General features: G+C 40.8%; 1 protein-coding gene across 5 annotated transcripts in view; it reads left to right on the top strand.

Moving 5' to 3' along the window:
- The window catches only part of EML6 (EMAP like 6), a 285307-nt gene that overhangs the window by 121362 nt on the left and 151630 nt on the right, over positions 1–12315 (top strand). For 4 of the 5 annotated variants that reach the window (XR_014841946.1, XM_021087539.2, XM_085019292.1 and 1 more), the window contains exons 3-4: positions 7216–7375; positions 11165–11263. Coding sequence is in view for 3 of the 5 variants with exons in the window: in XM_021087539.2 (XP_020943198.1) it covers positions 7216–7375; positions 11165–11263 (259 nt within the window). In the remaining 2 variants the exon portion in view is untranslated. Of the gene's footprint in view, positions 1–5137; positions 5416–7215; positions 7376–11164; positions 11264–12315 lie in introns of all 5 variants that reach the window. The other variant, XM_085019293.1, reaches the window with a different exon arrangement.

Below are 12315 nucleotides of genomic sequence, written 5' to 3'. Positions count from 1 at the left end.
TATTTTAAGGTATTGCTAGCACATAGTTCCATACCAGCGTATGTATGGCAGCACTCAGCATGCAAGATATATTGTGTATCTTTATTTTTCTAAGTCACATTAATTTTCATTAGATGTACCACTCATTAAGGCTGTTGAGAAGCCCAATTTGAGGGACCATGGCTCAACCACAGATTATATAGGTACCCTGGGCTTACACAGGTCAGGAATATAGCAGCAGACCTGGTAGTCTGTTGACGTTGCTGTCCCTTCCATTCGTCCTGCCAGGCCCACCTGGAGGCAGGGCTGTCTCCATGGTGTCACATGAGATCCCAGTCCCAATGGTAGTACCCCAGTGCCAAGTGCAGCTATGGGGACAAGGACAGGACTGAAGCACAGCCACACCCATCTGAGGCCCCACTACCTCTAGCCCAGTATTTTCATAAAAGCCTTCGTTTGCTTTTTCTTTCTCACAGGTAAACATCCACTGATGGAGAGGGAGGTTGGCCCACTCCCTCTTCAGCTCAGAAAGTAGCAGCCTCCCCGCACCTGCTCTCAGACAGTCCAGCCTGGGTGACTTTGATGCACTTATGTCTCCTACGTTGGAAAATTCTCTCAGGGTTATTTTCAGGAAAAGGAGAGAGAAGGCTTTCCTGCTTTCCTAGTGAAGCTCTTTTAAAAGAGCTCTTAACATATAAAGTTATTACTGAGATTATCCCTGAAGCAGCCTGGGCAAAAATGAAATAAGGCTTTAAAATCATGAATATTTTTGAAATGCTGCACTTGGAACAAGTACTCGAATATAATTTTTTTTTTTTGCCTTCAGGAATTGAGAATGATTATTGTTGATTAGAATTTTTTATTTAACCTCATAAGGCTACCTGTTTTCATGACCCATTTATTCTCATCTTCTCCCCACAAAACATACTGGTAAATCTTCCTGATCTTATCTGACATCAGAAAGACATGCTTTTGCCCTCCCAGCATACTGGAGAAGCAATCAATTTCTCCTCCCAGATAGGGTGATGAAAGTCCTCTGCAGTGCTTTCTATTGCTATGGCAACAGAAGATGGGCTTTCCCAATGGAACTAGATTTATACATACACAGAGAAAAGCAGTTCTTTAAAAGCTTGATCCCCCCCTTTTTTTTTGTTGCCATGTGTACAGTACAATCAGTGCCATAAAATGAGTACAGAAAAGGACATTGAACCTTTTTTATTTAGGTGTAGAATGAGAACTTCATTGTATTAAGACCCTCAGTCTCAATTTAGAAAGGGAGTCAATTTTGAACATTTTAACATTGTGATGTTGCTGTTGTGGCCATAATAATTTACAAAATTAGTGATGTATGTGCAAGTTTTTTTTTCTTTTTTTTTTTTAGCAAAGCAGAGATTGGGGTTTATGGGCTCACAGATGGGACACAGACATAAAATATAAGCAAGTGGTATGGATACTTCCAGTCACAGAAGGAATCACAACACTGCGCTATGGTAAAGAAGACCGTGGGAAGCTCACAGTGGACCAGATTTTCTGTATAGTGATGGTACTTTCCACTTCTGTAATTTCTCTATGGACAAACACAGCAGTTGGCCATTTCTGGTGAAATGTTATCAGAAGGAATTCAGGAGACATCATAATTTCTATCATGGCCCCTTAATAGGATAAGAAGACCTACCCTCCTTTAATCTGTAGGTTGGTCTAAAGGCATTACTGAGGGGTAGCTGCTTAGGTTCAGGGCATCTCTGTGGAAGGAGCAAAGAGCAGTTTTGAAGTGGGCAGCAGGAGGCCAATTTGGAATCTGTATCTATATCTGTCATTTAAATTCTTCTGAACTAAAATTCCAAATATGACTTGGGATTAGATGAAAGCAGGCCCTATGCACAATGACTTTGTGAAATTCTTTTATTCCTCTATGCAGAGAAGTACGAAAAAGGGAATAGATACCTTAAGGGTAGCTTCAAACCTGCTCATTAAATAAATGCTTCTGTAACTGCACCATTATCAATACCTTATATGCAGTGTGCTCTTGCAAATTCAGTGACTAAAGTTTGCTAGGTTCCCCCACCCTCTTATGAAGTTTAAAAAGTGCTGCTGAAATGATATGACACATTTAAAGGAAAAGTAAATGCCACTTAACTCTGTTCTAAAATATACACAGACATGGTCATTCTATTACCCAGGTTGAAGGAGTGAAGTTCCTGGGAAGCCGGTGGGAAAATGGCCAGGTAAATAGAGATGGCTGTCTGTTCACCCTATTCTTTCCATCGATGTGAATAAACAGGAACATCATGAGTTATTCTAAGCAATATTGTTGCATGCAAACCAGAGAAGTGAGGTCAGAGACACTTGGCTTATAAAAGGACACATAGATAACTTTGTAAAGGAGGAATTTGTGTCAATGGGATATCATAGGCTGGGAAGACATGGTTTATTGAACAGTGTAAAGAAATTTCTAGCCAAAAATTTCCAATGTGCACTTTTTAGTAAATGTGATAAATTTATGGGCTCTGATATGAATAGAAAAGATTAATAAAAACCAGAATAAAAATACTCTAAATCTGGAGTTCCCGTCATGGCTCAGCTGTAATGATCCCAATTAGTATCCATGAGGAAGCGGGTTCAATCCCTGGCCTCGCTCAGTGGGTTAAGGATCTGGCATTGCCATGAGCTGCCGTGTAGGTTGTAGACAAGGCTCAGATCCCGCATTGCTGTGGCTATGGCGTAGGCTGGCAGCTGAAGCTGATTCGACCCCTAGCCTGAAACTTCCATATGCTGCAGGTGCAGCCCTGAAAAAAGACAAAAAAAAATTCAAATCCATGAATTGAAAAGAATAATAAAAAAACAATAAAAGCACTTTAAATCCATAATGGGATGTTTCTGGGTCACACTGCTAATTGAGGAACGTAGACTGATAAACTATTCTGAAGGCCTCTCTAAAGGTTTATTGAAAGCTATTTCATTTTTCCCCTCATTCAAGAAATGAGAAAAGTCAGGAATCATGAAAATATAGTAAGAACAATTGCCTGGAATAGCATTTTTTTTTTAATTCTTGGTAATTCAGAAGCCCAGAAATCTACCAGGTATCTCAAGATTTTAATTAGACGCTATAATCATAGGAAAAGAGTTTCATTTTGTCTCTTGAAAGTGTCTCTGGCCATCTAGGGGAAACGTGCTCATTCCTCCTTATCTTCCAGTCCTGCGTAGAACCTGTTGCCTGTAGCAGGGGGAGGGGGGATACGGCAGCCAGGATTGCTGACCTCATTCACTCCCTTTTCAGCAAGCGCTTTGTTCATGCTTACTCTGCCATGATGTTCCAGAAACCAAGCAGAGTGGTGGAAACAGCCCCTGCCCTCATGGAACAGACAGTCTAGCCAAATCCTCTTCTTCATAGCCCTTGGGACTTCAGCCACAGTGCTAACCTGAGGAGTCTCTTTGGTGGAGACTAAGGCGGAGGTAGGGCCGTCTTTTCCAGGATCAGGCTCATAAGCTTCAAACTCTAATGCTACCCACCTCTGTGAGTTATGAACCCAGTTGCCTAAGTGAAGAACAGTCAAGTTTGACATGCTCAAGCTTCTCCTGAGCCTCAAACACCCTAAACCGTTCTCTCTCTTTCCCTTTAATATCTCTTGACTCATCCTCTCCATCCCCTCTACTCCTGTCTTACCTCAGGTTTTCTCGCTTAATCTCTAACTGCTCTCTCTATGCCCGCTCCTAAGAGCCCTTACCCATCTGTACTGCCCACTGGCCCTCTCCGAAAACATGAAACTGTTTATGTTGTGTCCTGCTAATAATTGTCAGGGTACCCTAACTTCCTAGCCTGCTTAAAAGGGCTTTCAAGGCTGCCCTGGCCAGCCTGTTACTTGCGTACATGTCTGTTCTTCCTTTTCAGGTGGGCTTCTTGAAAGAGGGGTGTTGTGTATTCTGTTTTATGTGTCTGTGGCACTGCACCTGACATTTCATAGGTCCTTAGATAAAGTTTTGTTGAGTGTATCACGGAATGCATGAACTAAAATATACCAAGGGGCAAACGGTTTCATAGATTGCTTCCATCCACTAGTTTAATGAAACAAAGATGGTGCTCTACAATCTACCTGCAGTTTTCTAGGACATCTAGACACTGTCAAGTAAGTACTAGAGATAATCCAGCAGAAGTGATATTGAGAGGGTGCTTTTATTGATCATGTCCCACCAATCCTGAATGCTAAATTGTTCTACAACCTTAAAATGTTTTAAAGCCTCTAACATTAGCCTCTTGTGAAAAAACTACCTCTTTGTATGTGTTTTCTTTTTATATTAGTCCTTATAAAGATCCCTGAGAATATATTTTTCAGCAAACACTTGTAAGATGGCCAACCTAGACTCGGGGCACCCAGGCGTTTCTCATCCCAGCCCATCCTCCCCTCACCCATCCCTCAGGACTCACCCTCTCTCCCACCACAGCTGAAACCACAAAGTCACCTGCACCTTGTTTGCTTCCCTGGGAAACCCCACACTCTCCCATCCAGACCTGGCCCTACCCAGGCCCGTGGGCTCTCTGATGGAGTTAGTAAGAGGAGCACATTTCCTATCCGAGGGGCTTGGCTGAAGAGGCTTGCTCATGGCCCCGGTGCTGGCTGGCAGTTGGTCTGAGTCAGAAAGATAAGCAGTGACCTGAGGCTGTGCTTCAGGGGGAAGACCTGAGCAAAAGGTACCAATGACCTCCTGGGATGAATTCTAGACACCGTGCTGTTGGTGGGAGGAACAGCTGACCCTGAGGATGCACAGTGAAAGGGTGCATTCAGGTTAGTGCAACCTTGGACCTGGGCAGGTGCTGGATTGGGCCCCAGAAAATGGTCACTGCCTGGGGTGCTTCCTCCTCCTGAAAGGTGATAGACTTTTGGCTGCCAGCGTGCATTTCACTCCCAGGTTCTGGCCTCAGGCAGTCTGGCCCCTGCATAGCTTTTGGGGCAAAGACAGGTCCCCAATACCTACCTAGCCAGATCCCTGAGGTGAGTGCCCTGTACTGTGATTGGAGGAGGGAGCTTAAGGGAGCACAGGTGAGGCAAATTAGGGTTTGCTTGTCAGGTGGTGTGAGCCAGGCTCCTTCCCCCCTGAAGAGTCCTCGCTGGTACCAGAGCACCCTGGTGTTTCTCATCCCAGGTCTCCTCTGCCTCCGCAGAACTATCGCCAGCCTGTGAGGTGCGGTTGCTTCTGGGAAGAGTTATGGGGGCCCAAGCACCTGAGGCCTGATTCCTCTGAGCCACCCTCACCCCTCAGCACTCCCAGCTCATCCTCTTCCTGCTCCTCCATTTGGACCCTCACTCACTCCTGACCCTGCAGAGCTCACCCTGTGGGCCCCTCCAACCGCACCCTCTTTGCCTAAAAAGAAAAAAAAACCCTGTGAAGCATCCAGCCTCGTCGGGAGAGAGCAAATGGAGCAGACCTTTGGCTAAGGAGGTAGTACAGAGACTGAAGACCTGTGGCATGGGGGCATGGGGAACCCCCAGGGTGACTGCACCCTGGCACCAGGGTACAAGGGCCTGGGATGGACGACAAAGGTGAGGAAAGGGAGCCAGCCCTAAGGGGCCTGTGCAAAAGACGGTACTAGGTTTGGTGGGAAACCCGGGAAGTGAGAACTGTGGGATGAGAAACACCTGGACAGCATACAGGGCTTGGTGGCTACAGAATTTGGGGGACTACATGGAGCCAAGCAGGAACCAAAAAGTAGTTTGCTTTTGAAAGGAGCACCCATATATCCATAGAAACACGTTCGTTGTATCTATCTGATGCCAGTTACACAAAGTAATGATGGTAATGAAACTTGTATTGAGTGCTTATTCTAGGGCAGATACTGTGCTAAATGCTCTATATTCATTATATTGTGTATTTTCCTATATTATCTCCATTTTTTTGATGAGGAGCCTGAGGCAAAAAAAGTAATATGTCCAAAGAACCAGAGGTAGTGAAGGGCAGCCAATGTGCAAATCCAGATGTGATTTCAGAGCATCATGTTCCTATCAAAATCAAGCTGAAAGTTGAAAACAAAAAAAAAATTCTACATCTATTACCTGTTAGCTGTGTAAACAGATGTTGAAATTGAAAAGGAAAAAAAAATTATTTTGTTTATTGTGTCAACAGAGTCATCTGCTACTTTTTCATATAGGTAGTGTGCTCTGGTTTTGTATTTCTTTGTTGTTGTTTTGTTTTGTTTTGTTTTGTTTTTTGTCTTTTTGCCATTTCTTGAGCTGCTCCCGCGGCATATGGAGGTTTCCAGGCTAGGGGTCAAATCAGAGCTGTAGCTGCTGGCCTATGCCAGAGCCAGAACCACAGCAACGCGGGATCCTAGCCGCTTCTGCGACCTACGCCACAGATCACGGCAACGCCGGATCCTTAACCCATTGAGCAAGGCTGGAGATCAAACCCACAACCTCATGGTTCCTTGTCGGATTCGTTAACCACTGAGCCACGACGCGAACTCCCTGGTTTTGTATTTTTGAAATTCCCAACAACTATTTTTAGAAAGGCACTTGTTAACACAATGAGTTTAAACCATTAGAGTGATTTCCTATCTAGGAATAATAATGATTACATTTCCTCCTCTTGACTGCAACAGATTCCTTGAAATTCTGCTTGGCATTTGACAAAGTTTTATTTTGACTGGAGTACAGACTCAGGGAAAATTCTACACGAGCCACAAGCATAGTAATTTGTGGTTTTCTTAGTATCACAGTGATTTATGTAAAATAGAAATTTTCATTTAGAATGCATCATCTATGGCAACAGAGACAAAAACAACCCTTATCTCTGAGACCCCTCCATGCTTTGAAATCCTATTGAGATTCTTAGGCGGGCAGGTTTAATTCTGAGAAGTGCACTTTCTCCTGGCAATAGCATTTTTTTTTTTTCAAATTAAAGTCAAATCTAACTTGAAAACTGAGTAATATTTTCAAAACTAGTAAGTAAATATCATGATATAAGGCAATTATAGAATAAAGAAGGTTTTTCTAATCACAGAATTATAATGTGTTTGATTTGGTGACCAAATGTAGTAAGATCAGATAAAATTATTGTTAAACTGTGCCAAGCCTCTCTGCCAAAGTTGAACATTTCTTTTTAGACCAATTGGCTAATTAATTACTTTGGGGACAGTTTGGACTCTTTCTCTTGGAATTATCTTGTTAGATGATAAAAATAATCAATATTTTTCTTAACTTTGTTCAGTAGAAAGATGTGAAAAGAGGCATTTTTCTTTTTCAGCCTTGCCTTACACCCAGATAAAACTCTTGTTGCAACTGGCCAAGTTGGGAAGGAACCATATATATGTATATGGGATTCCTATAATGTCCAAACTGTGTCTATTCTTAAAGATGTCCACACACATGGAGTCGCCTGCCTGGCTTTCGATTCAGATGGACAGGTATGTATCTTTTTCCATTTTCACTTTCTTTGGTGACTTCTTACATATCACCTAGAATTATAATGTGCATAGCCTATAGCTGAGAAAGTCTATAAACCATTGCTGTCTCCTCATGTCAGCCTCCTAGAATCCTCACTTGTTTGGTCCTTTTCCAAGCTCATGGCACCAGCTTTGGATAGGAACTGGTTTTGGTACCCCAGTCTCACCATCTGCTTAAGAAGCCCCCAGAAAGGAAGTTGTGAATTCATGTTTATTGGGTCCATGGTAACTCAGCGATTCTACTTTGTCTTCTAATGTTAGATTTCCGTTTGGAATACAATTAGAATACAAATTGGACCAAACCCTTTTCACAGACCTCAAGCATCACCTCCTAACAGTTCATTGAGAAAATTCACTTTGATCTTTAACTTTGAGATGACTTTTAACTCTTCCTCCCTACCCACTCCGCCCAATTCAAGCAGTCGCTGATTTGTGTGCATTTATTAGTTATCTTTATAGTAACTCTTACATTCATTCTCTCCTTCCCATTCTCTCCACCACCATCCTTTATGTTCCAAATCTGTGTCATGTCTGACAATTTATATACCCTCCTAACTGGTCTCCTCACAGCCAATATCTTGTTAATGCATTTCACCACCTGAAAAAGTAACCAAGCATTGTCTAAAGACAACAGGAACTTGGAGTGCCGCCTGAATGAAGTCCACACTTTGTGGCTGTGTATTCCAGGCTAACCAGCATTCTGGCCTCCTTTTTGCTATTCCCATGCAGTCAAATTGGACAAGTCATTGAGATTCCCCTGTTATATGTGGAACTTGTCCACCTCCAGACCCTTTCTCATGCTACCCTCTCCTCCTCTGGTGCTCTGCTCACCCTCTTTGCCCCTTAAAGTGACTCATTCTTCCAAGACACTTCAAAGGTCTTCAGGAAGCCTTCCAAGTCTCCTCCTCCAACAAGTGTCTCTCTTTCTTTGGTCTTCTAGCAAACTTGAGAGAAATGACTTGTAATGTGTTATAAATATCAATTATATCTTAATTTGAAAAATACATTATAGAGAAGGGAAAAGAAACATAGAGGCCTCATTCCTGGCTCCCCCTGCACTCACCTCCTCACTAAGGCTGTGTCTTTTTTCCCTAGCCTTCTCCCATATTCCTAGGACACCTCCCTCGGTCCCTTTCACCCTTCATATTTATGCCAGTTAATTCCTTCAGTCTGTTTTCTGGTAAATTTCACAAGTTACTTAGCTAAGTCCATATTGTAGAAGGCCTTATGAAATTATTCCTAGAAGATTGATTGAACAAGCTGAGAGTTTATGGGTCATGCAGCAGATGATAGGACTGCAGCTGGTTTGAGTGTTCTTTTGTTGTTTGTTTTTGCTTTTTAGGGCCACACCTACAGCATATGGAAATTCTTGGGCTAGTGGTTGAATCAGAGCTACAGCTGCAGGCCTGTACCACAGCTACAGCAGCGAGGGAGCCAGGCTGCCTCTGCGACCCATGCCTCAACTCATAGCAACACCAGATCCTTAACCCACTGAGCAAGGCCAGGGATTGAAGCCACATCGTCACTTTTTATTTTAATTAAAAAAAATTTTTTTTTGGCCACACCTATAGCATGTGGAAGTCCCCAGGCCAGGGATTGAACCTGCACCGCAGCAGCAGCCTAAGCCACTGAAATGAGAACACTGGATCCTTAACTCACTGCTTCACAGGAGAACTCCTGAGTCGTTTTTAAACAGTTAACATTTACTTGGTGTTTTCTGCTCTTTTGAAAAAGTAGTGATCATTCTATTCATTTTTCTTTCTAGAACTAGATTCAGTACATATGTAGACCCCTGGTATCTATGTTTTTGATTGAACTACTCTATAATCCCATCCAGCCTAGTCAGGATAATGCATAAATTCCATCCAGAAGAAATCCCTGGATAGTGGCATTTATTCAGATTTGCAGTTATTGACTTCCTGACTAAATTGAATGAAAGTGTCAGAATGCATACCCATGTACCAGTGTAAATGAACTCTTAGAAGTGAATTTACATGCACATCCTCTTATCTGATTTTGTTTTTCTAGCAAACATTCTTCATGAGAATTTATTCTGAAGCATCACAAGAAGAAACGTAATACAGCAGGGAGAAATCAATCCAGCTATAACTTTTTTGTCCATGTTATTTTGTGTTAGAATCTTAGCTAATGTTTTAGGTTCCATTTTGAAGGTGGAGGTAGGGGTGGACTGCATGGTACTTTGTCAACTGTCAGTTGAGAAAAATAACCTCCTGTTTGCTGTAATGGATTTCATGGCTTATTGATGCCTATTGCTTCAGATCTGCCTTTTTCCTTGGACAGAGTTCCCTGAAATTGAGTGATATTTAGAAAATGACAAATGGCCCATCACCTCACAAGCTACAAAAGGCAAAAGAAATGCTTTTAAGGTAGCAATGAGGCCTGTCATACAAAATAGATTTCCTTTGGATTTTTCCTCAGTCTTTTTCACATTTCTCATGTGGCTTTTACTTTAGTGCCCATATTTCTGTTGACTGCCTTTTCTACATAAGAGAAAAGAAAAAATAAGCTGAATGAAATTCACCCACTTTAAATTTTCATATATAGATAAAGATACAACCATATCTTACAATCATTTCCATTGCTGGAACCCTCAATTGAAAATCACAGCAAAGACCTCTTTTCATTAAGGGCACATTTTAAAACCTCAAACTATGTATATTTTTAATACTAAAAATTCCTAGCAGAAACCACTGATAGTAAAGAAACCTGAGTAATGTCGGCATAACAATACATTATACATTTAGCCATATCTGGCTATTATTGCACTAGACGCACAGATATGCTTGGTGAAATACACAAGCTCACATACTTTTACTTGGCCAATAATTATGTATAAAACCATTTGGCTTACATTATTTCACTGATCCATACAACAATACCACTTTGTAGACCCCCCCAAAAATTTTTTACAGTCATTTTGCAGTTGAAAAAACTGAGGAGTCAATTTTCTAAGTTCTTATGTCTATCTACTCATAAAGTCAAAAGAGAAGCCAAATCTACTCCCAGCCCAGACCACTGCCTATTATATAGCACTCTTTCCTTAGAGTGGTATGCTGCTGGAAAGCTCTGAATTTGGTGTCCCGAGTATGCATTTTGACACTGTTGACTTTGTATATACTCAGGTGTTGTATTTTCTTTTCCCTTTGAGGACTAGTTCTGATCTGACTCCAAAGAATTTATACTGGAAGGTGAAGTACCAAATTATTTGTACTAAAATTATATATCCTTCTGTAGTCACTTCAAATGTTTGTGAAATTTTGAGAATTAAAAAGAATGAAAATAATGTTCATTTATGGTATTTCTTCTCCACGTGTTTGTCAAACCCTTTCATTTTAACAGTCTGATGAAGCTTTTAGACTATAGAATGCTGGACTCTTAAAATCACATTAAGATCTTAAAAATTTTAAGCCCTGCCTTTAAGTTCTGTTCCTGTGATTTCCACTGATTAATCAAAGGCTTCATGAGATTCTGCACATATATTTCCTATATTTAAGAAGGACAGATTGTTTATAGGTTTCAGGTTGTTGCAATTTTAGTATATGCTAATGGAACAATATCTACTGTGATATCCAATTTTGGAATCAAGATGGATTTTTGAGAAATCATTTTTTTTCATAAGAAATTCAAGCACTGGCCCAAAGTAGGTAATAAGAACCACTTAGTGAAAGCATGGATAATGTGAAATCTTCCTATCATTTTTAGGTATTAAATTATTGTTCTTATGCTTAGCGTTTAGCCTCTGTGGGATTGGATGCCAAAAACACAGTCTGCATTTGGGACTGGAGAAAGGGAAAACTTCTGGCTTCAGCCACTGGCCACTCCGACCGGGTAAGAAGACCTCGTTATATCAAGACATGCAGGTTTCATTATTGTAGGGCAGCTGCAATAGGGCATCTCAAAGTGGTACTATTTCTTTTTTTAATGATTTTATTTTTTCCATTATAGTTTGTTTATAGGGGTCTGTCAATTTTCTACTGTACAGCACAGTTGTACTGTTTTTTTAATTTAATGATTATTTTTTTCCATTATAGCTGGGTTACAGTGTTCTGTCAGTTTTCTACTGTGCAGCAAGGTGACCCAGTCATACATACATATATATATTCTTTTTTTGACATTATCCTCCATCATGCCCCATCATAAGTGAATAGATATAATTCCCAATGCTGTACGGCAGGATCTCATTATTTATCCATTCCAAAGGCAATAGGTTGCATTTATTAACCCCAAATTCCCAGTCCATCCCACTCCCTCCCCCTCCCCCTCCCCCTTGGCAACCACAAGTCTGTTCTCCAAGTCCATGAGTTTCTTTTCTGTGGAAAAGTTCATTTGTGCCGTATATTAGATTCCAGATATAAGTGATTCGTATGGTATTTGTCTTTCTCTTTCTGACTTACTTCACTTAGTATGAGAGTCTCTAGTTCCATCCATATTGTTGCACATGGCATTATTTTGTTCTTGCACTGTTTTTTAAAGTAAATTTGCCACATGGAGATTTTCCCTTCCATATTCAACTTAAAAATTTGGTGTTTATAAAAATTAATTTATGATTAGTAGCTATATTAGGATGATCTCTTCTGGTGATCAGATGCTTTATTTAAATTGTTACTGCTTTTCATAGGCAAAACAAGTTTTTGATACTGGCATTTGGCATTTAGGATGCAAACAGAATTGAATTTGAAATTATGTGTATCATTTAGGTGTATTCATTCAGAAATGGAAATAGTTGTTAGAAAATAATATTCACAAAAATATGTTTACTAGTGTATACATTTGAATTTCAAATGAATGTAATGACAACTATATGATTTTTTTGTTATGTTTGAGAACTTGAAATGTCAATTGTGGCCTGCTTACCATTCACATTCAAGTGAGTGTGATCA

This window comes from Sus scrofa, chromosome 3, assembly GCF_054392235.1.
Source record: "Sus scrofa isolate SSC_HxYL_T2T_F1_AM1 chromosome 3, Sscrofa_HxYL_maternal_Yorkshire_Landrace_v2.0, whole genome shotgun sequence".
Taxonomy (NCBI): Eukaryota; Metazoa; Chordata; class Mammalia; order Artiodactyla; family Suidae; genus Sus; species Sus scrofa.
Note: the sequence above shows the minus strand (reverse complement) of the source record. Positions and strands in the feature narration are given on the sequence as shown.